We start from the raw sequence: 27,622 nt of genomic DNA, 5'->3' as shown, positions 1-27,622 counted from the left end.
GTCGATATGTTAATTAGAACCGGAGATAGAGGCCGGTCAATGTTCGAACTTTGACCCCTTATAGCTCGGGTCAGGGGTTATGGATCGACTTAAGGTTTTTTTTGTTTGATAGGTATAATCAACGGCTACAACATACTAAAATTTCAGCCCGATCGCATAAGGAATTTTTGAGTTATTTAACTTTTAAGATTTAAAAATTTTCTTTTTAAAAAAAGCGCCCCTAGCGGTGGTTTTATGAACTTGCGATGTTAGAAGAGGAAGTGGCATTTCACGAGAGCTTTCCAAAAAGTCCTCATTTTTTAAATTCTGACAATTAGAACCGGAGTTATGGCCATTTTAAGAAATTTTTTTTGGACCCTTATAGCTCGGGTCAGGGGGGTCGGGGGACCTTAAGTTTGGTATTGATGGAAAGCTCTAAGGCCCAGCTATAACATACTAAAATTTGAGCCCGATCGATGCCATAGGGGCGGAGCTATTGAGAAAACAAAAAAAGTGGGGTCTTCAAAATGGCGGAAGGAGGGGTGGGGGGTGGGGGGTCAATGCACCAAGTTGCAATTTTCATGCGATATATAACCTTTGCCGAAAACCGCAAGTCGATATCTTTTTTAGTTTAGGAGCTATTAAGCTCCAAAGAGCGGCCGGACGGCCGGCCGGCCGGCCGGCCGGCCGGGAACGTAACTTAGCCCCCCATATATTCGTGATCAGGAAGTGGCGAAACACATTTTGGCCAAGTTTGAGCGCGATCGGAGGACATGAAATTTTGTTAGGATTATAGTAGGTGAGATTGTTAAGAATCTCACCTAATATTTAGCATTTGAAAATATTTTACAACTTACTGTCTTCCAACCTAGTGAGAAATTTAATATACTCTTTGCAATCAGAAACCAAACATTTTTTTCTAAAAAAAAATAATAAATAAAAATAAAAATTTAAAATTTCGGATAAAGTGGACTGTTTGAAAAATCAATTTAGATTTCGGATAACATTTTTGAAATTTGGTAAGAATAATTTAATTAAATGATCATCAAAATACTCTAGAATGAAAAAAGTATAACATTAATAAAGTTTCTGACACATGTTTTAGATCAGGAAAATTTCATTAAATCAAAATTCATATCTCATTCCTTCTCAAACGTTTTTTATACGTCTATCTCTTGCTTTTGCACTCCAAATTCGATTGAACTAAATTGAATTGATTGTTATGTTCAAAAGAAGAAAAAGAGTATAAATGAGTGAGATAGGCATATGTAAATCGTTTGAAAAAGAAAGAGATGTGAATTTAGACTACATGAACTTTTTCTTATCTAAAAAGTGTATCGGAACCATAGACTTCAACTCAATCCACTCAATGCTTCGGGCTTTTGCTGTTTAACCGATTTAAGTCCATAGTAGGGGCACTGGATGCACATGTTTAAACAATTGAGGGTGGCACGATTAGGGGAAAGTACTCTCCCTTTGAACGTTCATGCCTTCGAATAATGTTAATTTCCTTTTAGTTTTCCTAAGAGACTTACACATTTCTATTAAATATTTATTGGCTTATCATCATTTGTTGATTCCGTGATAATTTAGTTGAAATCTCTTACGAAAAACAAAAGAAATTCACATTAGTCGAATGGCATGAACGTTCGAAGGGAGAGCACTTTCCCCTACGCATATCTACATTAAAAAAATCAATCAATACAACATTTCCTGCCAGTGAACTCTAGCCAATCATGGAACGCAGTGGATTGAACTAAAATATTTCATAAGATTAAATGTTAAATATTTAATTACATCTGGATAATGTTTAAGAAATATACAGTAGACTCTCACTCAATCGGCTCTTTTTCAATCGGGTGACAAATTTTGTTGACAATTTTCACGTTTAATTTTATGAAGCTAATTCGCTCAAATTCGCTATAGTTCTTCCTATTTTATCGTGATTCTTTATAATTGAGCGCTTTTTGTGAAATTTACAAAGGCTTTGACGCTCAATTCTATCGCTAAACCGGATGACATTTTGCCCCATATTCCCGATTGAGAGAGAGTCTACTGTAAATATTCCTGATTCTGAGTTTAAAGCAGAGGTGTGCAAGAACCGTTGAAATCGAATAAACGTCAAAATAAATGTTTAGGTAGCGTTTTGACCATTGACGTACAAGTTTCATTTGACGTTTGTTCAGTTTCAAACGGCTCTTGCACACCTCTGGTTTAAAGCATTTTCCTCGGGAAATAATACAATGAGTGTTTCGGTAAAAGTGAAATAGAATACACTCAATTCTTTCCGGATCGTAACATATCCATCGAGCCAATTTTACGATTTTTTTTCAAAAATATCTTAGCTCAGGATCTTAATCAAGCGTTTGCAAAAAAATATTCTAGATTTGAACATTCTTAGGGGGAAGTAGAATACCTTTGAATTTGGGCAGCTTTAAAATAGAGCTATTTTCTAATATTTGTAAATGAAACTGGAGTTTATCATTAAACCAGGGGCCCATCAAGCCTAATAAAAAGTGAAGCTATTTTCACTTTTCCTTTTAAAATTTTGCAGATATTGCACCGCGACTTAAACAAATTTGCTCGTAGTTCTTGTATTATTTCGGCGAACACTATGAAATATGTATTTTTAGATAGCTTTTAATGCACGATTTCGAAATATATCAGACTGATAAGTCAATTCTCTTTAGGAAAAAACTTGCCAATAGTTTTCAGTGCCTATATGCAAAAACGTATGGAAAAATGAAATGTCGAGTGGCCCCTGATTAAACCAACTTAACTCTACAGACAAATTGTGAAACTAAATAACATAATGATAGGGCTGGATTCTATTTAAAAAAAAAAGAGAAAACCAAAAACCCAATTTAAAAGGAGCCTCACTTTCCTTTATATTTTGAGTCATTCGCGAGAATTGGATTTTTTCTAGTTCAAAAAAATTGTCTTTCCCAGAGTATCAATATTTTTTATAGATACCCACAGTCCCTAAAGATCCGAAAAACCTAAATAAATAAATGGAATTAATAATATCTTCTGAATGGATCGTAGTTCAGCTTTACTATACTGAGAGAAATCCTAAAACGTTAAAATAACATTTTGGAAATGTTAATTTTACCCTGCAATATTGATTCAAAATCGGTGTAAATATTACCCTTTTCAGGTGTATTAGGGGTTAAAGGTACCCTTTTCCACTGTTAATTTTATCTTTAATAAGGTGTAAAACTAACATTAAAAAATGTTGATATATTTTTACACCTAAAAAGTGTTAAAGTTAAAGTTATGAGGAAAAAATGTTAATTGCATCCTCTTTTTTCTCAGTGTAGATTTACTTTCATTATCGCTCATCGTTTTTCTTGCAGATTATGGTTATCTGTGCATTATTCTACATGGTACTTAATTCTAAAAACTATTTTAGTTCGATTCTGCTTACTCATTGGCTAAAGCTTAGAATGCCTTTAGGCTGTAGCCAATCAGAAAACGCGATGAGACTAAAATATTTTATGGAATTGAACATTTGATTACAAGTGGATTGTGTATTTTAAAATGGCAAAAAACAAACGATCAGTAAAAAGTTCTAAATGGGCAGTAAAAAATTAAAAAATGAGCAGTAAAATATCTAATTATGATCAGTAAAAACCTTAAATCTTTACAAAAATGGACCTAATTTACATACTTAACATTTAAAATAGTTCCATATAAAGTGTAAAGTCTTTATTTTCCCTTTGCCAAAATTTGGACGAAAATATCACTGTTTCAAATATTTTTGTTACTGATCAATTTTAACTTTTTACTGCTCATTTATTCAATGCCTTTTAAAATATTGGGGATTAAAAAAAAAATGAACTTGATAAAGTTAAATCGAATTTTTAGGTTTTCAATAATTTCGATTGGGAAATCTCATTGTTTTTTTTGTTAACAAATTTTATAAAGAGCCCTGCATATCAGACATGTCAATTTATCTCTTTTTATGGTGATAATTAACACCGTATGCATAAACATTTGTGTGCACATTGGCGTCAAAGATCAAAAGGTGCAGAAGTTTGCGGAAAATTATTTCACTTTTCACACTCTGCTCCCAGTGAATTCCTCTGTGTCACCATCTCCTGTACTCGAGGTGTTTGATCTGCGGAGATTCTTTCACCAGATGGTAGTTTAATATTATGACCTCACAGTCAGAGATTTTCTCCAGCACGAGGCTTACTTGTAAAATTTTGGCGCCATATATGGCAATCTCATGTACATGATCATGATTGTGTATAAAAGTTATTGAGAGATTTTTCAACTCCCTCTGACCACGGTGATTATACTATATACGCACAGTGTTTTCTGGAAAATTGAACAGAGTTCCTCTGTCTCCTAAACAACCACATTTAAACATTCTTTCGATGAAAATATTCCTGGTCACACGATGAATCTCGACGGAGTCTATAATTAGATTGTGTCTTACCACGTTTTTCTCCACTCCTTGTGTCTATATAGACGTGAAAATTGCACTCAGCGACTTTTCTCACAATCGTATTTGGTATTTAAAAGAGATTTGATTTTTTATTTGAAAGGAAAAAAAGACTTTAAAAACAGGGAATAGGAAAATCATCCTGATTGCTCTGGGTCAGCAAATTGTGATTAATTGGTGATCGTGTGGAGGAGATATGATGAAAGTTAAAGAATAACAGTTGACTCTTGCGGCCCTGAGAGTGATTTTCGGGGGATTTTCACAACAAACTCTACGAGAAAGATCAGTTGCTCGTAGAATTTCTTGCCAAGTGAACGTCTTTCTTGTCCTTAGAGGAGTTTGGGAGACGGAATTTCTAATAATTGATTGCCATTGAGGCAGGTTTTAGAGCCTTTGTTTTTTTTATTTAAAGCACCCTTATATATTTTTTGCACGATAGTGATTCTATTTTAAGACACCTAATTATGCAGAGATAGAAAAAGAAAATGAGTAAATTGCAATCATTGGAGCTTTGGAGTGAATTTGTGATATAAGGATAAAGATCGTGATCTTCATTTTCTATATTGAGATATTTTTCTTTTGGGCTATTTTATAAAAAAAAGAAAATTTTATTGAAACAAGACAGGTATTTGTGCGTGAGTGTGTGTTAAAAAAGAAATGTGTGGCATGAACTAATAAGATGTTTTTTTCTTCGCCAAGTTTTGCGTGAAAATGTATCTTCTATAAATAAAAGTCAAAAAGTACGCGCGGTGGAAGAGATATTTGTATATTGCAAGACGTACAAATCAATATTTTTCATCTCAATGGAAAGAATATTTCAAGGAGAAAAGAACCTATATAATTTTAGGATAATTTTTTTAGTGCTATTTGCCCATCTTGAGTGATCCATTTGATTGTGTGTCAAAAACTATGAATTTTACAATTTCTAAACTTTTCTCTCTAAATATTTATATTCAGAAAATCCATTGGGATCGTATGCTAAATGCACTGTATGAGTGTGTTGTAAAAGAAGAAAAAAATAGTGAACATGGCATGAAGAAAGTGTAATTTAGAAAAGACATTTAAAAATAGATTTATTATTAGTTTGAAATATTGAAAGAAAATATTTACCAAACACTTTATTGTTGTAATATTCTGCCAAAGAGGAGATATGGAAAGTGTCGAGTGAGAAATTTCATTTTCATGATTTTTCTGTCGATTTTATGAGTTTTTCCGCCAAAGTCCACAATAAAAAGCCAAACTCTCGGTGTCACAGAGAGTTGTGAAAGACAATTTGCGGGAAATTCGCACTTTCCCTCTTTCTAAAGAGGAAAACACTGCGTGAGTCACGTTAAAAGAAAATTCAATTCAGAGAATGAGATTGAGTGACAAAAATAACTCGTATAAATCATGCAATAAGAATTCTTTACTCTTTCTTCCTCTGAAGAGGATTTTTACACCTGTGCAACGCTCCTTGCGCAATTAATTGTTTCAATGATGAAGAAAAAGAACTGTTGATATACTTAACATATTTTCTTCGCATTGCACACATTTCGCAGCTTGCATCGGTTAGAGGGGAGGGCAAAAGAGATTTGATCTATTTTAGGCACAGGTTAATCATTTTTAATTTTAATTGAGAGAGAGAGAGAGTCGAGCATCATGTGGTCACAAACAAATCACGTATTTTGCCAATGTTCGTCGTGCCTGTTTATTTTGATCTTGACTTTCTGTCTGCCCCTGTGACTCTTTCTTTTCTCAATTTTAATTTTTTTTTTAAACAGTAAAATGCATCTTAAATGAGTAATTGGTGCAAAATATAAGAATATTTCTGATAATAATTATGAACTGTGTGAACTAATTGGAATTTACTTCGTAAGAGTCACTTAATTAGCCTTGCTGAAAATGTTGATGAAAGATTGCTGCCTTTTTTTCCAATTAATTAAAATTACTTTAAAGAGTTATCTGCTGCATGTATATTATTGATACAATGTGGTTTAAATTGACTTTAGCTGGTTTGGTAAATGTGCTCTTAAATGCTACACAATATATGATTTTTTTCGAGAAATCATATAAAGTGAATTTCGTTGTAATAAAAAAGGATGAGGAAATGATGTTTGATAGACAGAGATTATCTTAATCAATGGGACTATTTTAGTAGGATTAGAGCAAATTACTATTCAGTTGCCGACACAATCCTTGTGTCAACAAATGATTAAATGAATATTAAGTATTCTCGCGGGAAATGTTTTTCGTTGTAAAAATTTGCTTTTTTGGTTATTTCTTGCATTAGCTAATAGATTAGTCATCATTCTTTCAGTATTTGTAATTCAAAGCATCACAAGTTACGATTCAGTTTTCACTGGGTAGTGATTAATTAAAAAATGGTCTTAATACAATTCCTGACACATAAGCTACAGCTAAAGAAGCTATAATGATTTCCGGCCAATGACTCCCTTCGTTCCGAAATAAGTCGTACGTTTGTGGAAAAATTAGGGATTTAGGAATGGTTTCAGAGAATGTTTTTGTTATTTGCAAATATCTTGTGAATGAACTATCCTCCATGTTCAGAGGTAATATGGGGATCCTATCACGATGGTATGTTGAGGATTCGATATGTTGAAGTTGTCCATTTGTCGCGTTTTTTTTTCAAAGAGCTCCGGTGGATAGTTAGTTACTAAAAAATGGACTGTGATTAAGATTACAGGCTAGAATTTGTTCTAAATTTTTAGTATGCACAAGTAGAACTCAACAGTTATTACCGATATGACATTTTTTATTGCTTGAATTTTGCAGAATGAGCAATAAAAAGAACATCCTTTTCATGTGTTTGAGTATATGGATGCAAAATGGTGAGAGATAGGGACTTGGGACCTTCAGCGGACCCCCCATAAGTTGACCCTGGGACAATTTATATGTTTCTCTAAAACATATCTAGAATTGAAAAAAAAATCGCACGACGTGTTTTCGAGCAATCCCAAAAAACATGATTTTGGAGGGGAAGGGAAGGAGTGAGGGAAAAATAAAGGACATATTAATGGTCCCAGGGTCAACTTATGGGGGGGGGGGGGGTCCCCCGAAGGTCCCAAGTCTGTATCTCTCACCATTCTGCACCTATTTTAGATTGAAAATAAAACGCAAAAAATAAGACATTTTTAAGACATTCGTTCCTCAACATACCATCAAGACTGGACCCCAATTTTGGTACTGGACATTAGCAATAGTTCTTTACAAGAGATAATTGTTGATACACAAAACATTTACCAACAAACTTTCCCTTAATCCCAATTTTTCCCAAACGTATGACTTATTTTCGGAACAAGAATTTTTCCCAAACGTACGACTTATTTCGGAACGGAGGGAGCAGTTTTTAAGAAGTGAAAACACGGGATTTTGACCTTTGATCTTCTTCTCCTTTATTCCTTGCCAACCGTTCGGAGCTTCATTCCCAATCTGACTATCGTGATGTCCACTTCGTCCATTAGAGAAAAAGTAGTAGTGAACCATTTCCCTGACATCCTTTTCCCACCATTCTTTTTCCATTACCTGAAGAAGGAGCCATCAAGCTCCGAAACGTTGGCAAGGAATAAAGGAGGAGAAGATCAAAGGTCAAAATCCTGTGTTTCACTTCTAATGGAGCTAATTAAGATAGAATACAGTATTAGAAGGGTGAATCTTAAATGTTTTATCATTCTTCCTTTTTATTATTAAAAAAAAAATAACATGTACAAAAAAGTAATAAATTAATTTTTGTAAACAAAAATGTAAGATTTGATTAACAATCAATTTAGAATTTAGAATAAATCAATGAAACTTTCATAAAACTTCTGGGAAAGGGAAAATATTAAATCTTTAATTTTGCCTGTTATCATCTTAGATGTTAATGAAAGAAATTAGATTTTTGAGGATATTTAGGTTTTCACTGATAATCTCTTTTGCTGTTTAAATTTAATTTTTTACTCATTTTTTTTTCATTTCAAGAATATCTAATAAAAATTTAATTTATTATTCGAAAGGGGCTAATGTAATTTCATGCTTCCATAACTTAAGAAAATATATTCATGACAATTAATGTCTAGAAATTATACTTATATATGTTTTCAAATAGCCGATACTCAAGAGAACCAAGAAAACACAATTTGAATATGATTTATATTCATTTTGCAAAATATTCGTGATAATAAAATCGATAAATTGCATTATACATTACCTAACACTTTCTTGACTCAAGTACCTTTTAGTAAATGATCTCAGTAAATCTAGGCAACAAATTTTATTTATTTATTTTTGTCTGTGAATTGTTCCTTATTCGTTGGTTTGAATATCTTTTACAAGAATATACATATACTTTTTTACGGATTTTTGGTAAATTTATGTTAAATTTTATTTTTTTAATGCATAAAAGTTTCTAGACCTAGTGATATTCGTAAGAACGACATCACAGTTGTTTGTGCAGTGAATTTTCCAATAAAGCAAATCAAGCATATTCAAATGATTCCTAAATCTAATTATTCATTCATTTTTAATTGCTTATCCCTAAGAATTAATAATGTCGCGGGCTTAGGGGATATAGTTAAGAGTTAAGATACCCACAGATCTCTAAAGAATTTAACAAATGATCCAAAATTTGCTTTAGCTACTTTGTCTTATACGGGCTTCAGATCTAAGGCTTAGTCATCTGGCTTAACTCAGGGGGGTGACATTAACTCTGAAACAGCTAAAATGCGACCAGTTTTAGTGTAATTTTTTCCCTATTTTCGTACACATTTCACGAGATATCTCCAAAACAACGTAGATTGCCAATTTAGGGTTTTCGGTTGCCTCTTCGTTATTAAATAGGCTTTTATTTTGTATTATTATTTTTTACTAATTCATTCTACAATGACAGAAAACAGCTAATAAACTCAAAAAATTTTTCGGCTCGCTAGAAACATACACACAGAAAAATTTTGACTCTAAATTTAAGAATATATAAGATCCTGGGAACTTAAATTGGACGTGAATTCCCGAGGCGTTTAAGTTTAGAAGCTCTGAGCGAAAGAAATGGGCTAGAATCCCTAGCTCTTTCAAGTTAAGAAATCGGGAACTTAAGTTGAGCATTAGCTGGAAAATGAAAAATGTCTACAGATTTGCAAATTGCAACTAAAACTAAATGATCAAGGATTTAGAATTAGGGCATTGGCATTCATTGAATGGGATTTGAAATTAAATTCCTGGGTGTTTCTGTTTAAGAATTTTCCATTTTTCTGTGTGTATGGTAAACATAGGAAATATCATTCCCCTGGCTTAACTCCTCTAATTCTACATCAGGCATCATTTTTTAGGAAATTGTTATTTAGGATTGAATATTAAGGACAAATGATTCATAAGATTTTGAAAAATCAATCAAATTGCTTGTTATTAAGATTTTTGAGACCTTCGGGAACTGGGCTAAACCTTCAGTCTGAAACCGGCATTAGGGTCCCTTCAAATAGACTCAGGCTGAGCCTTGAGAATATTAAGTCTGTAAAACTTGGCAGTAGGGAAGACCGGGGTACCTATAGCCAGGGGTAGAATTAGTCATTGGATTTTTCTCGTTTTTCCTAAAATGTACATCGAGCAAAGTATTTTTTAATGAAAGTAGGAACACATCCCCATATTGCCAGAAATATTTATAAGTTTGATCCAGTTATCCTACAATTTAGAAGCATAATACACCTAAAAAGGGTAATATTTACACGGTTTTCGGATCAATACAGCAGGGTAAAATTAACATTTCCGGAATGTTATTTTGACTTTTTCGGATTTCTCTCAGTATGTTAATGAAAAATTTATAACTGATACACTAAGAAAAAAGCTAAAAAGTTAAAACAACTCCATGGCGGAGTTGAATTAACTCTACGAATATCGATGTAATTGTTACTCTTTTTCGTTGTAAATTTTAGTAATTACTATTTTTCGATGTAAAATTTCATCTCGACTGAAGTATATGCTTAAGTGTTCTCGTTTTAAGAATATACTTCAGTCAAAAATATTTTCGTGTGAAAAAGTTCATATGGAACATCAACTAGAAATATGCCTAACAGTGTTTCATGAAGACATGTGCGTGCATCATACGGGATATTTTGCTTGGAATATAGGGAACTTGAGGTCAAGAAAATATTAATAAAGGAAATGATAAAATAAAAAAAACGTAAAATTCCAAAACATATTTATTACGAACAGTAATATCTTACTCATCGTATTACTTCACTAGAGTGTACTCTTTCTAACACACGTTATATTCTATTTGAAATTTTGCATACTATATACCTCTTTCTCCGGCTTTTCTTAATATTAATAATAATCTTATATGTGACATTACGGTGAAAGAGTTATTTTAACTCTTTAAGACGAGTTATTTTCAGTCTTAAAAAGAGTTATTTGCACTCTTTTGTCATGTAAACTTTAGGATATAAAAGTTAAAACAACTCTTCCGAATATTAAAAAATCTAGAAAAATCTAATCTAAAATATAGTTAATCGAAAATCACAACGAAAAAGAGTTAATTTAACATCGAATCCAGTAAGTTTTACTCGTTTGTTTTTCTGAGTGTAAGAAAGAATAGGAATCATTTTCCCGTGAGTCACTTAGGAAGGATTAAGGAAACTAATGACGAGAGAATTCGTACATTCTTCACATTTTCTTCTTAATTGTGCTACTGCTATTTTATCTGAAAGTTTGATACAATATTTTAAAATAGAGTAAGGGGGAGTGGGGAGCCTTTGAATTGGGTATACTTTAAAATTGTACCTTTTAGCTGAGTTTCTCATGTTTTTAAATGGATTTAGCCATTTCATACAATTCAATTTCACATTAAAAAAACTCAGCTTATTTAACTCTTTCCGGACCGCAGCATATGCTGCAAGCCAATTTTACAATTTTTTAATCAAAAATATCTAAGCTCAGGAATTAATTGAGGTCCTACAAAAAATATTTCACATTTGGACATCCTTATAGTATGTAATCATCCACAAGAATAAGATTTTTATTAGTTCTGAATAATTAAAAAACATTGTTTTTCATAGAATACAGTGCTGTCTCTCTATATGCACAATTTGGGTACTTTTTTTGACAGTTCTCTCTCTGAATATGCACAACTTTTTTTGAAATTCCCAACGATTTTTTCTTTCTTTTAATAAATTATCATATTTTTTATTGTTCTAGAATTTTCCGTGTTATTTAAAATATAATATGAGACAGAAAATATAAAATTAAGAAAATTAAAAACAAGAAAAATTAGTTACCAAGAAAATAATTTTCTTTATTTACTTTGTCAAAATGTAAACAAATTGATTTTGAATGCAACCGACACAAAAGCTGTGCATATAGAGAGTGTGCATATAAAGAGACAGCACTGTATTCATATGCTTCTTTGGGTACTACAGTCCCAGAAGAGACGAAAGAGTTAAATATTTAGCTTCACATTTAAAAATAGGAGAGAAAACCCCAATTTTAAAGCTGCCCCAATTCAAAAGTGCCCCACTTCTCCTATGTTTCTTAAAAGTAATTATTTTGTAATTATTCATTACAATTTCGAATGCATGCTCTAACATTTTCGGCATGGAACTGTGTACTTTAAAAAATGTTTGAATGTGCCGAAAGTCTCTTTTTTATTCTATTGAAGCAGTTTCTTCGGTATTATTTATGTGCGAAATTTCTTTAATTTTATATTTATTCAATTAATCAACTAACTAATTTGCTCTCTGAGTTGTTAATTGGCGCGCGCATAGAAATCGAAAGTGATAAATTTGTTTCTCTTTGCAGACTTTCCGGCGATTTTGGCTGATTGGGACTTATCATCCCGCGGATTTATGAATGTATTGTGCTCCAGTGTAAACGGTGTATGATCCAGAAGTTGGGAATAATAGAAATCCACGAGACAAATACCCAAAGAGAGTGTGAGGGAGATAGGGAGAAGAGGAGATTGGTGTACGAGTGTGAGGTGTAGAAAAAAAAGAAAAATAATAATAATTGAAGAAGTCACAACCACAGAGAGAAGATGTTTGGCCGGAGTGGAAACAATGCAGCCGTGGCTGGAGCGTCTGGTGGTGGTGGAGAGAATGCCGGCTACTACGGTGGGAGAGCTACAGGTCCTCCAGCAGTTGAGACTGGTCCACGCGCGCGTTCGGACATAACTGACTATCGTGGTGTTAATTTAGTGAGCAGTGGTGCAGGTGGATTACCAAGTGGATACCAGACTCAGCAGCCACAGCAACAACCAGGACAACAATCACACTTGTACCAGCAAGATCCTCAGCAGGTAAATTGGATTTTGTGTTACATTTATACTTTGCAAGAAGATAGTAAATGTTTTTGGGTAGCACCTCTCGCCACGTCTTCATCACTCGAATGTTGGTGAAGATGCTGAACCAGAATCTCGATTTTTGTGAAGAAAAATGCAACTTATATTGTGATCATGATCTCTTAAGATGAGACTCACCCAATTGGAAACGAGTTGGACAGGATTTTGTGAACTTTTCGGTGGCAAAAGCTTACTTCTCTCTCTCCCCATGGGGAATCTTCTGTCTTCTTCATCTCCCTTTGCCATTATAATGGTGGATATTATAAGCTTGTGAGAGATCTCCAATAGGTGATCATTTTCTGATTCTTGCTTTTCATCATTCTCTCGATCTTCGTTAGTTTTTGTCCCACTTCATAGTTTAGTTAGAATTATTTTGACGGAATTGAGAATTTAAAGTTTCTGGTCATGTGGGTTCAAAAATTGCGGAAAAAATGTATTTCGCGCTTTTTTCTTCATGGTCTTACTAAGTGGTGAAATCTGCCAGAGATGGAAATCATAAAGCAAGTTTAGTGATTAACGGTGTAAATTAAATTCTCAAAATATTTGACTATAGTAATGGGCAATGTGATTTTTGTGCGATGAAACAAGAGAGTTTCAATATTTAAATATATGATCGAAGAGATTGGTGGTACAAGAGAAAGAGAAAAGCAAGTGATAAGCCTAGATCAGCTTATAGAGGTGCGATTCCTTCATTGCAAATTTGGATTGTGGCAAACTCGAACGATATTTATACGTAAATAATGCAAATTCCGTTTAATATTTCTTAAAGGAATAAAACAAATTGGATGAGAAATGAATAAAAGTGTCTGAAAATTTTTAAAGTCGATTATCTCGGAAACTATGAGAGATAGAGGCCTCAAACTTTACATCCATTTAGAGCCTATTTCAGGCTTGAGATATACAAAATTTCACTAGAAAATGAAAAATATTGGAAGAAAATTGCATAAAATTGTCTAAAAAATACTTTAAAATCGATTTTCTCAGAAACTATGAGAGATCGAGGCCTCAAACTTGACATAACACTAGAGTTTCGTTTAGGCTTAAGAAGTGCAAAATCCGCGAAAATTTTAACGACCTGCGAAAATCCGCGAAAAATTTTGCGGCCCCTGAAAATCTGCGAAAAATTTCGCGACCCGCGAAATCCGCGAGAATCTGTGAAAATTTTTACAGAATTTTTTTAAACCGGTTTAGAGCCGGTTTTTCAAAATACTAATAGCATAGAACAGGGGCGTAGGAACAAATTTTGCTTACGGGGGAAGGGCAAATTTTTTTTTACTTTTAAAATTTTTGAAAATATACTCATCCTTAATGGCCTCTACACAGTAGAGATATTTCGTCAGTTAAATCATAATTTATCGTAACTTCATTTTTGCGATTTTGAGATACATATTTGGAATCAGCGTAATTTTGTTTATTAAATGCACTTCTAAAAAAGAAACTTTTATAAGCCCAATAAAAATTATTTTAAACAAAAATTATCGTAAGTGCCCTTAATTAAGAAAAATTTATCAGAATTTGTCGTAACTTCCATTTTTGGGGAAGTTCCGACAAATTTCTATACAGAATTTTCAATAATCAGCATTTGCCGTAACTTCTTTTGCTTACTTGCGTAGCTTGTAATTTGCAGCAAAATTGCAATATTTCTCAACAAAACGTTTACAAACTCTTCCAAATATCGAAAGACAGTGCGAATAGTGTAACATGAAATCATTTTATTTCAATATTTGCGAGAAAAGAGTGAGAAAAAATCCCTATCCATCTGTCATTAATTCAAAACAAAACAAGCGACGTGGCGCACAAAATTTATTACTATTTATTTAATAAAACTTATGAAATAAAAACTTTTAGAGACAGGGATAACAGTATTATTGACTAATTTAGTCAAATAAAGGCGCTTATTATCACTAGAATAATTCAAATTGATATAATGCATTTTAGAAAATTGTCGTAACTTCCAAGATTTCCATACATTGGAAGTTACGGCTTTATAAACGATGGAAGTTACGATAAAATATTATTGTGTTTCTTCTAACATATTTCTCAATATTGCAGCTTTTAAATAAATTTATAAAGATTTTCTCGAGTCAACTTACAGTTTATTAGTGCCACTTTTATTATTTTTACTCAAAAGTATTGAATTCAGGGCTCATTTTTAAGAAAAATAAAGCTGAACTGAAATTTTCGTCTCCTGAAAAGTTGTCAAAAGGAAGATACGACAAATGCTGATTTAACTGACGAATTTATGTCCATATTAAAGAGTTTTTCCTACACAAGCGTAGGGAATTTGCTCCAATATGAACATAAATTTCTCTACTGTTGTAGAGGCCATAAGGGGAAGTGTAAATTAGAAGATCAAAAGTGGTCTATATTTTTTTATTGTTTAAATCGATAGATAAACTATCTTAGAATATACCATAAGTATTTCGGAAGCTTATTCGACGTACATTCAAAGTAACAGAGCCGAAAGCAAATGAGCGCCGATCGGAATAGCATGCACTCGAGTGCACATCCAAAAATTTGAGGCGTGTTTTTCCACTTCTCGTTTTTAAAATTTTGTCAAATTTGCGGAAAAGATTAAGAAAAAAACTTATAGACCAAATGAAATGAATAAAGGCTTATTCTCTTCAGCATTAAATTCTCTTCTAGTTGAACTAAAAGAATTGATGAAAACTTATTTTTCATTATTTTAGAGCATGTGAAAGTCAAAATTTTGTCCCAAAAACGTATCTTTTTTTTTCGAAAACGTTGAAAATAAGTTCCGATTACCGATTTTCTTCAGGTTTTTTTAGTTTAACTATGAAATAGGTACACTAATGGAAATTGATTTTTTTCTCAGATAAAAATTACGAACTTCAGATTTTCCTGAAGTAAGGGAGTAGTGCGACGAGGCACTCAAGAAAAATTCAAGAATCTTGACCGTTTCCTTCTCCCCCAAAGAAAAAATCCGAAAAACAGCTAAGTTTTGGCCTTCTAATTGACACTTCCTCCTTAATTCACAATGCATTAGGGGGAAGTCTAAATTAGGAGACCAAAAATTAACAGAGTTCTTTTTCTCTCTTTCTTTTTCTTTCTGGTTTTACGCGATTTTTTTTTACGAGAAGGACACAATCAAGTTTTTATTTTTTTCGAAAAAAATATTACAAAATGGCTGTCTAAAGTACTTCACTAGAGCGTTTTGTCACAGCACTCCCAAATCAACGTGAAATGTGTCTGATAATTCTTATATTAATAATAAATAAATAATTTTATAAAATTAAAATAAATTTCGATTTTCATAAGTTTGTTTCATATGTAAAACCAATAAAAACTAGAAAAAATCTTGAAATCACGTGCTTCAAAATTTTTGATGTTTGCTCAAGTACATGCAAATTTACTCGACAGTCTTTGGCTTTCGTCTCTGTGTTTTCGAAAATACAATCATTTTTATTAGACATATGTTCATTAAATACGATTCAAAAATCGTTTTTAATAAAAAAAAACAACGAAACCAAAAGGCTTCATAAATGTTTAAGGGTTGATCCTGGTTTCAAATTGCAAAAATGTGTTATTGTACTACTCAAAGTTAAAATCTATTGATGAATCTTGTATAGAGTTTTGATTAAAAAAATATATATATCAATTTTTTTAAGAGTAAATAGATGCAGAAATTATGATATTTGATTGTTGCGATGATGAAGAAAAATACTTGACAGATCAAGTTGCTTCGAAAAAATTAAATATTATCAAAATTTTTACTAGATATGAACTAAAATATTAAATACAAATTACCATTTGTATAACTGTTTAATTAATTAAAAAAAATCAATTTCATTAAAAAATTTTGTCGTGAAATAGTGAAACAATAACGACATTTTACTTTACCGTTTAATAAATATTTCTTTGAATGGTTTTGAAAGAAAATCGATCAGCCAAGAAACTCTTTCTTAAGGTATCTATACTGGTAGTAATTTATGTCAAAAATTGTTTTATTTTTAAGAAATTGACGGTATTTCCTCCAGGAAGAAATGTACAAAAAATCTGTTGAGAGAACAGCTTTCGACGAAAATTGCTCCTTATGATCTCTAAACATTTCTTTCCTTTAAAAAAATGCGTTTTTGATGGAAAGTGCCTGTAGTGCTGTAGATAAAAACGTAAAAATTCTGTCCAAAATGCGATTTTTGACGAAAATTGCTCCCAATGATGTGTAGAGGGCTTTACATTTAAAAGAAGTCTTTAACAAGAGGCAAATTTGAAAAAGTTTTGTTTTGGATATATGTTACAAAGGCGCTATAGAATTCATAAACTTATAATTTTTATTGATATATTGCTTTGAAACTTAAAAAATAGTATATTTTTGAAGATCAATACATGAATAACAAATATCTAGTACGTTTTTCTTAATTTGTTACAAAAGTGTGGCAATATTTTACCGAGTTTTGATTTTGAAGAAGAACAATGGACAATTTTAGCAAATTTTGAAACAGAGATTGACCTTCTCAGGGGGAGGGGGCAAAGACCGGTTAGGTGGGGGCAATGTACCCCTGCCCCTCCCCGTTGTTACGCCCCTGGCATAGAAATCGTCGTACGCGAAAGTAGATATATTTAAAAAAAAATATGAAGATATCGTCGGTTGCGTCTACCTCTGTCGTATCTGCATTTCTTTTGTGTCAGCATTTCACGCAAGAGGGGACATCTGTATTGTAGCTTGCAACGAATGCAGATACAAAACAAATACAGATACGACAGAGGTAGACGCAACCGACGATATCTCTTTCCAAACCGGAGATATTGCGTACTACGGACGGCCGGTTGGCCGGCCGGACCCGAAAATTGTGGACTACCATTTTCGGCATCAGGGATATTCAAAACATATACCCTGTGAATTTCAGCTCGATCGGAGTACTTTTAGAAAATTGGAGTATCACAATAGGTGTGATTATGAAGGAATCATACCTAAAAAGCAAGTTTCACCATAACTGTTGAATCTGTTGCCTGTTATCATTATTAATTTTGTCAAGAATTTTAAATGACGATCACCCAGATAAATTTGGGCATTCGCCATGGGTGCATCATAATAAGTAAATTTTTATTTAAATTATTTTGGACCATTAAAATTTGCATTTTGGTCGATTTCTGTGTGAAATTTTGGAATTTGTAACTGAATTAGATGAGATTGGTAGTAAGCATACGTATTTTTCGGCATCAATTGCAGGCTGAATACTACGACGAAGACGAAGAGATGGAGGCTGAGAGAGATTTAGCCGAAGATGCACAGTGGAAGCGTATTCAGCAGAACACTTTCACTCGATGGGCCAATGAGCACCTCAAGATTATCGACAAGAACATTGGAAATTTGGAGACAGATCTCGGTGATGGTTTAAGATTAATTGCATTGATTGAAGTGTTGTCGCAGAAGCGTCTTCCTAAGCACAACAAACGTCCTACATTTCGAAGTCAGAAGCTCGAGAATGTCTCGGTGGCACTGAAATTTCTCGAAGAGGAAGGAATCAAAATTGTCAATATTGGTAAGTCTACCAAAAAAAAAACACACAGCATTAATTCTTCAGTTTCCCTCTTCTCAAAAAAGAAAATCATTATTTTTTTTCACCTATTATATCTTTCAATTTAATATTTCTGGGTGTGTCTTCAACCTGATCCGAATTCTCGGTATAAGTCTCTGTCTTCAATATTTCATATTTATTTTCTCCATTTACAAAATTTTTACGATCACTCGTGATCGAGTGAGTAAAGAAAATGTTGAATGTTTTCCTTTATAATGTGCGTGGAGAATAATTTTTTTTTGTGTTAATTTGCAAAATTGCCATGTACAGACATCGTAAAATTGTCTTGAACGATTTTCACTGTGGGGATAGAGATACTTTGGTGAGAAGCCATAAAAATTGACCCAGAGTTCTTTTTTTTCGATAGCATTCAATTGATAAAATGCTCAGTGGAATGGAATTTAAATATCTGACATCATACTTCAATTTTGATCTTTTTTAAACTATGAGTCGTGGTGGAAAAAAAGAGTAAACAATAAGATTCTTCTGACTTAACCCTTTTTATTTATTTTTTTTATTGATATGAAGAAAAAAGGAAGGAGAAATAAAATGTGTACGTTAGAGAAGATTTAGAGAGCTTCCAACGTTCTCCATTGCTTCATCCTAGAGGTGGTTCTTGGGTTTTGTATCAGGAAAACCAGTTTCTTCCATCTCTGTGATCATCTTTTGTTGCACTTCTTAGGCGTGTGGTATTTTTGTATTATATACTTTACTTCTCTAATCCTTAAAGTATATTACATGGGTTGAGTGCACAAAAGTCAAGTTATTGGAATTTCATTGAGCACGCGACACATAATTCACTCATTGTTCTACCCAATGGTATCATCTCTCTGTAATTAATTGGATTCAATTATGAACGCCTATATTGGAAGATTCAATTCCCTTTAATCGATCCTCTCGTGTGGAAATTTCTTATTTTGTTGGAGAATCTCTCTTACTCTCTTATTATTCGTTGAACTCTATATGCTATGTTTCAGGAGGAATAGTATAGTAATTGATCATAGTTTTATTTAATTCACTGAGAAAAAAAGAGGGTGCGATTAACTTTTTTTCCTAAGAACTTTCACACTTTTTAGGTGTAAAAATATATCAACATTTTTTAATGTTAATTTTACACCTTTTTAAGGGTAAAATTAACATTTAAAAGGGTAACTCTAACCCATAATACACCTAAAAAGCATAATATTTACACCGTTTTCGGATCAATATTGCAGAGTAAAATTAACATTTCCGGAATGTTATTATAACTTTTTCGGATTTCTCTCACTCAGTGTTCGAAAGTTTTGTATTATCGGAAATGACACATTTTTTTTACTAATTTTATTTTGTTTATTAACCATCGATATTGTGCAAATACATTAGAATGAAAGATTTTTTAAAGGTCGAATTTCATAGAAAGAGACCAAGGGGAGGTGGGACTACATTGAAGCTGAGGATACATTGAAACTAACTAACTAACTACATTCTGGCTAAGACTAGTTTTCTTTAGAAATATGCGAAAAAACAACGTCTTTAATGTAGCCTACCTCCCCCTAATATATTTGCTGAGTCTTTCACTTGAATTTCCCCATTTTTGATCAAGAAACATGAAAATTTTCAGATTAAAATCGGAAAATATAATTTTCAAAATATCGGCATTCGCTAGCTACATATTTATTTCCATCAGAAGTGCATGGATACTTCGGTGAGAAAACGACGCATCTTAAAACCGAAACTATTCATCCTAATTCAGCGTTTTGATATAGACTTGCGGATCATAAAAGTATACAGTAGACTCTCTCAAATTCGGACATTTGGGACCGAAATGTCAATCGAATTAGAGAGAAATTCGGGCGTCAAATTGTTTGACATGCAACGATTTTTTTGTTTTTCTGCATACTCATATTCAGTTTACATGGGGGAAAGGCTCATAATTTTGTCCAGTTTCTTATTTTGGACACTTTGAGGATAAAATTGGACACTAACAACTACGATTTCATCCCCAATTGCTCCTGGCACGAGATCCCCAACTTAATATGACATTCATTTTCCTTTTATCCCGCCAAAAACATGTTTTTGGATATCTGAAAAAGGCATTGTGGATTTTTTTACTTTTAATATGGTTTGAAAATGGTCTAGGCATAGGTGGTCATTTTATCATTCAACGAAAATATCGTTGACTCAAACTCAATGGTGATTTTTCAAGGTCAAAAGTTTAACAGCCTCAGAGAGCGGATTTCTCAACTGATTTGTGCAAATTTTGGGTTCTTTGGAAAGGTCTTTGAATCATTTGATTTGATAACGTACTACTCTTCGTACTTTTATCAGATATGTCTATACACATTAGAATATAATCAAGAAGATATTATTCTTTTGGTAGCCCTCTTAGCACTTGTTGACTATGATATTCTATTTTCGAGACTTTTTTTTAATTCACAATGTTTCTTAATATCTCATAATCTTTCTGACCTCTTCTGATTCCAGATGTCATTAATTTACCCTCATCTCAGCTCAGATTGCTTTCAATGTTTACATTTTTTTGTTAATGTGGAGTTTCTCTTTTTAATTCTCCATTTCCATTTTTGCATCACATTGTTCCAATTTAAATTAAATTTAAATCAAAATCGATTTATCATATTAATTTTAGTTGATTTATGAAGTCATGCAGGCCAATAGCATAATTTTTCAGAACTTTGGGTTAGAACATAGCAGAATAATCTCTTAGGGGTGTCTTTCTCATAGTTATCTAAAAATGCTCAGACTATATTGGATTACGTATTTGAGTACAATATTCGAGCAGATAGCGAATAATTTAAACTATATTCTCGTTTAAATTACTATCTGTGGATATTATGGTGTATAGTATTGTTTGTCGTTGAATCTTCTGCTATATAGGAGGAACTTGCGAAAGTGTTTCTGGTGCGTTCTGTCTTCTGTGTGTACCTATTTGACTGGTTTGGTTGCTAATTTATTTTTGCTTCTTTTTACCAAATAAATGTTCCTATTGTTGTATTGGGGGATCATTCTTTTTTTTATTATTGTATAGTGTCGTCATGCCCATTCTAAAGCCATACACTTTGTGGTGGCAGAGAATGAGAGAGATATGCAAAAAAGAGAGTTTTATACCATAAAAGACCGCCACTTTCAAGGCTGAAGACAACAATTATAATATTTTTATGTGTGTTGAAGCAACAAAACCAACTTTTGGTTCATCTCATTCTTTTCTGTTCCATCTCCACATGGTATTAAAATGCATTATGTACATCAGCAGCTACAAAAGTATGTAAATTGGACATCAAAATGTAACTAACCATTTATAATTCAATGTCTTTTTGGGCGATTTTGGGCTTTTTTCTCTGCCGTCTTGTCTTGACTCCGTTAAACTGTTCATTTGCAGAAACTGAGACTTTTTATTTGTTGATGGACATTTTTTTTATTTGTGAAAGAGGATTTTTTGGGTGAATTGTGCGAGAGAGGAAGCGATTGATTTTTGCAAAAGTTTCTCTATAGACGAAGAAAGAAGTGATGATGGCGCACGTTTAGTATTACACGGGCGTATGCTTATTTTTAAGCACTTTTAATGAGACGTCTTGAAGCTTTATTAGTATTACAGTGCGACTCCAGTAGTGTAAATGAATTCAAAGAAGCATGAATTCTATTGTATTTATTTGTACCGGTGATGCACGTAAAATGCATAATTTTATCTTAAAAGTTTTTTTTTGATTTTACACACAATTTTAATTTTATGTTAAAAATGCTATGTCGGTACAGTGCGACTCCAAAATAGTGAAAATTCCAAAATATTTTTAATTATTGAAATAATTTTTGAAATTGCAGTACAGCGTTAAATTTTTGAACTAATTTTATAAAGCGATAACCTAGGCGATCATCAAGCGAATGAACCAGTAATTAAGCAATCTTCTAAATATAGATGTAAATTACTTCCCGAAGGTCTCGCGATTTTAAATAGCAACCAACTTTATTAGTTTTTTAGATTCTAGTAGATCATTTGCCAAGTCATTTGAGAAATTAGAGAAGTTAAGCCATAAGGGTAATGCTCTAGACAGACTTACGACTTTTTTGGCAAGCTTTTCTTTATTTCTAGAACTTAAGGATGGTCTTTACCGATGTAATCTGATCATTATTTTGATTATAATTACCTTAAGCCGGCAGTCGACTTAAGTCATAAGTGTGTCTAGAACATGAGCCTTATATGGATTTCAGACCTAAAGCTCAGCCATGGCTTAACTTCTCTAATTTCTGATCAGACAAGATTTATTGAAAAATTTTGACTCAGGGTTGTATTATTAAAAACAAGTGATCCATTAGGGTAAAGTGGTACAAGTTGGACAATGGTACAAGTTGGACAGGGAATTTTTTCTTGATAAATTTAGAACTTCATTTTTATTTGTATATTTTTATTGCTTTAGTTTTATAATTTGGTTCCTTGTGCTTAAAAAACAAATTTTGTACTATATTTATCAAGAAAAAAGCCATGTCCAACTTATGCCGGCGAATTATCCAACTTGTATCACTTTATCCTAGATCTTGAAAATCCAAAAAAAATGGCAGCCATTTAGGATTATGATACCTTCGGAAATTGGGCTAAACCTCTAGTCGAAGACCGCTTTAGGTTTGAAGCCCGTATTACAAATTACCAGTAATTATTCAGCTTGAGTGTTCACAATCTCTAGCCAATCAGGTCGCTCAATTGAACAAAAAATTTTATCTGATTAAATATATAGGTACATGTGAATAATACTTTGTTTATACTGCAGAATTTACAGTGTTTTGCATTATAACCTATTTTTTTACATTATTAGGTTGCTAAACCGCTAAATTTATTATACGATCATAATGTGGATATATGAAAGTTCTAATATTTTGACAAGCTGAATTTAAGCTTATCTATTAGCATGGGAAAAGATAAATAATGATCAAGACGTTCAAAACCTTTAATATTTGCCGAGCACAGTACTAAAGTTTACGAAATGCTCTGTAAAGAAATATTGAATTAAAGTAAAAAGATGGTAGGTGCTATAAACAGACCATGTTTGCAGACAATGTTTGTCACACAAATCAAAATTTGGGCACGAGAAAGTTATTCACGTGTTGACTACCGCATTTGGTCACGCTAGACCAAAAATCCATAGATTCAAATTTCACGAAATTCAAAATATTAAAGTTTAAAAAACTGCTTGTCTGAACTCTTACTCATCAGATCTAGCACCATGTATTTGCCTTCGTAAACAATTATTTTGCAAGACAAGAGGCTTAAGTGCTATACGGGTTAACTCTGGGAAATCTTGCCCACTGAAAAGTATGTTTTTTTTCCAAAAATGTTTTACAAAAATAAATTTACAAATTTACAAAAAAAAAAGAAATTAAATTTGTAAGATTTTTAATTGAAAATTTCAGAAAATATATATGTTTCAAATGTTGTTCCATTTCCATTTTATACTTGGGGGAGGTGGGGCTACTTTGAGTTTTGGGGTTATGTTGATATAAGATTTTTTCGCATATTTCTAAATGGGAACTGGGTTTTAATGTAATGCAATTAAAATTGACAAAGCAATAGTGCATCTAAATAAAATAATTGTAAGATCCAGCTTCCATCAGAAATATGTTAAAAAAATCGTATATCGATGTAGTCCCACAGCTCAAAATAGCCTCACCTCCCCATAAGTTAAGAACTTAAATTTAAATATAAATTTATTATGTTGAAAAAAAATGGCATTGTATAAATGAATATAAAAAATTTAAAACAGAGCAGTAAAAAAAAAATTGAAACATTGATATTATCGTCGAAATTTTGGCAAAGGGAAAATAAAGGACTTTTCATTTTATCTGTAACAATTTTAAATGTTAAATATATAAATTAGACCCATTTTTGTAAAAATTAAGGTTTTTCACTGACCATAATTAGGGTAAATGTCCTAATTCAAAACCATTTCCAGACGCTTTAACTTTGACAGAAGATTCATCATATTAAGTTAATATTTTTCTGAAGAAAACTACATGAATTTGTTCCTTAACTCTTCTAGAATGTTACTGTTTAGTGAAAATTCTTTAGATATAATTAGAAAACTTCTTAAATACAAGAAAAATACGCGAGTGAAAAATGCTGCTATTGGAAACAATATAATCCAAAGGGAGACAAGGGAAATTTTCTAATTGGAGATAAACAGTTTAAGTAAAACCGCGACGACAGACTTCCAAAACCTTGTTAAGTTGCTCTTGAGTGCAGGATTTGTTCTTATTTCTGGTATTTTCACCTTTTTCATTTAAAACAATAAAAAAAATCTCTCCAAAAAAATCATATTTCCGGGGTTTCCTATTGAAGCATTTGCAGACACTTCAGAAAAACCCTTTTTGTTCACGAAATAGGTAATTATTTCATTTGAAAACTTCACGTACCATTAATAATAAAGATTAGTACTAAATTTAACTAAAATTTTCCAGAAATATGACATAAATATTAAACAAAACGAATAAACAAAATCACCTCATTGTGTTTTTTATTGGAAAACATGGTCAGATATATGAAAAATTCCGTGGTGAAAAGGTACACTTTTAATTTTTCTGAGAAATTTACAAATTAAAATTTGTGAATATGAATGGATTTTCGCTTTATTTGGAGCAAAATTAACTAAATAATGAAACTGTGGTATAGAAAATATATAAATATAATAATTTAGTACTGTATTTATCATGAAAATAGTGATATTTCCATTTGGAGTAGGTAAAAATTTCCATTTGGAGCAGGTTTTGAATTAGCTTAATTTACCCTACAATGTCACAAAATTATTTTAAAAAACCCCAAATTAAAAAAAATATTTGATGTCTTTTATTACACATAATATTTTTTTACGGTTTTTGGAATCATTTTCTGACAAAAATTGCGATGAGATCATATGTAAAGACAGGCTACAAGTAATTTCCCAGATATTAATCTTTTATCCCAAAATTTTATATTTTCTAAAGCCTTGCATGCGTGAAACTGCACCACCGTCCCCTACCAATATCTTAAAATCCAAAAAAAGCGACTACGCCTATGTCATACTAAAGGTGCGATGTGTGTTCTCTTTCGCTAATAAAATGGTAAAGAAACCGGATTGGTTTTCGACGTTTAAACAATTCGCAAAGAATTTTTCAATGTGGTAAAAATGGGACTGTGATGTCATTGTTTGTATAAATGTAATTAAGGTGATATTTTTTTTTCTTCTATCATACATATATCCACTTCCCTCGATGAGAACATTGTTTTTGGGAATCCACCTGTTGAAAGGGGGAAGAGATATATTTTAAAGTGAGTGTTCTGTGCTCATTCGAGCACGGAAGTAGTCATCAAAATTTTTGTACCCTCTTCAACATTTTTTTTTGTGTTTTACTTACTGTATTGTTATGAGAAATAATTTATTCTTCTTAATTATATCACTTTTGATGTTTGGATGTTTGCGTGCATATTGCCACTCTGTATTCCCTAAAATAATACACAATTTGCAGAGGAGAATCAGTGTGAAAGGCGGGAGATTTTCTTGAATGAAATAGCTTAAAAGAGTGTTGATGATGATGCTACTGAAATTGAAGTAGAATAGTCAAAACATTTCACATGCCATTCTATCTCATTTTTAACCTTCAATTGTCCTAAATTATCATATATTTTTTTTCTGGCTTTAAGCCACTAAATGTTTTCAGTTTTTTTTTCGTATGTGTTCTTTCTCTCTGCGAATACAATTGCTGGCTGTGTGCTAATTTTGATTGTTTCACATAAGACAATTTTATCAATAACTGATTGGGGTGAAGGAACAAAAAAGAAAACAAACACCATTTTGCTCTCTGATAGAGAACTTTAGAGATAGGAAAAGATTTCAACGTGAGAAGTCAAGATAAATGACTATCAATTGTCTCAAATATTTATCTGTATATTTCTGTAGCCCATTCACGGCATGATATCGTTTTTGCTGTTGTGAATACGGAGAGTCAAAGATGTAAAAACGAAAAACATTTTGTACGGGATTTAGTATCAATTTTCACGCATTATTACCGCAACAAATTACTCAACTTTTTTTTACTTGTTACTTCTATTTTTTTTTTGATCAATGTACTACAATGTGTACAGGAGAAATGTGTAAAATCTTGAGGTTCTTATATGAAATCCAGAAACGTCGTCGCTGATGGAGAAAAGATGTGGTAATTTTGTGAATTACATTAGGGAATTAAACAGGGAATGATGGAAAAAAACTTCTATATAATGTACTAATTGGATAACAATAAGCATTTAAATTACCAGAACAAATTTAGTAGTGCAAAGGAAATAAGGAACATCTTGTACGTGCATATATTAAAATTACATATTACTCGCTTGAGATTAAACACAGCACATGATGCTAAAATGGTTTGTGAATGAAGTTATTTTCATTGAAGATTATTCATTGCTTGTCTTACTCTCTCAGTTAATGGACACGAAAGTATAATGATTTTTTTTAATTACTTCATATACGTTTATATTTTTTTCTCTATGGCAGAAGTTCTTCGTGTTTTATCATCAAATAATTATTTCATGTAAATTTTCACATGAAAGATTTTTATAATATTAGATGAGATCATATATTCTGTCAGTAGAAGAGGTAAAAAGTTTGGAGTGGTATATCTCAGCTCCTGATGAACATAATTGGATGAGTGAACTATTGTTGGAAAGCTTGGTTCATTAGCTTTCAGAATCTGGTATATGTAATTGGCTATGGGTAAATCATGGTCATCCAGAACCATTTATGTCGAAGAAGACACTTTTTGCAGCGTCATTTTTGACCATCTACTGCTGGGACCAGGAGTGACCCACAATTCTCGCACTTGGACTGTTCGTTAGAGGAACTCAAAGGGTATAATTTGTGGAAGAAACTTTTTTTTTGGACGTCTTACTTTTTTTTATTCATCGACTTTTGCAAGAATTTTAACATTTTACACGCAAGGAAAAAATTACAGAAATCCTCAAAGAGTGGTTTCTGGAGGGGAAGGATAGACGTGGGGATGAAATTGATATGATATTTGGATTCCTTGGATCAACTTATGGGGGAGTACTTAGAACATTCCAAGTCGATATCTTCATTAGTTTGTCCAGAAAATGAGATAGAAGGATTTCTGTCATTTTTTTCTATGCGTATAAAATGTTAAAATTCTTGCAAAAGTCGATGAATAAAAAAAAGTAAGATGTCCAAAAAAAAAGTTTCTTCCACAAATTATACCCTTTGAGTTCCTCAAACGAACAGTCCAAGTGCGAGAATTGTGGGTCACTCCTGGTCCCAGCAGTAGATGGTCAAAAATGACGCTGCAAAAAGTGTCTTCTTCGACATAAATGGTTCTGGATGACCATGA

The 27,622-nt window shown here is 32.3% G+C and overlaps 1 protein-coding gene across 6 annotated transcripts in view; it reads left to right on the top strand.

Annotated features, from left to right (window-relative positions):
* The first annotated feature begins 4,719 nt into the window (after positions 1–4,719).
* LOC129798703 (filamin-A) overlaps positions 4,720–27,622 on the top strand; it is a 99,319-nt gene continuing 76,416 nt past the window's right edge. For 4 of the 6 annotated variants that reach the window (XM_055842033.1, XM_055842006.1, XM_055842024.1 and 1 more), the window contains exons 1-3: positions 4,720–4,806; positions 12,191–12,686; positions 17,920–18,232. In XM_055842033.1, the coding sequence (XP_055698008.1) occupies positions 12,426–12,686; positions 17,920–18,232 (574 nt within the window). In that variant the 5' untranslated portion in view covers positions 4,720–4,806; positions 12,191–12,425. Of the gene's footprint in view, positions 4,807–4,873; positions 5,055–12,190; positions 12,687–17,734; positions 17,786–17,919; positions 18,233–27,622 lie in introns of those variants that run through there. The other 2 variants (XM_055841998.1, XM_055842014.1) reach the window with 2 other exon arrangements.

Source organism: Phlebotomus papatasi, chromosome 1 (assembly GCF_024763615.1).
Source record: "Phlebotomus papatasi isolate M1 chromosome 1, Ppap_2.1, whole genome shotgun sequence".
NCBI classification, from domain to species: Eukaryota; Metazoa; Arthropoda; class Insecta; order Diptera; family Psychodidae; genus Phlebotomus; species Phlebotomus papatasi.
The sequence above is the reverse complement of the archived record's forward strand: the minus strand, read 5'-3'. Positions and strand labels throughout refer to the sequence as shown.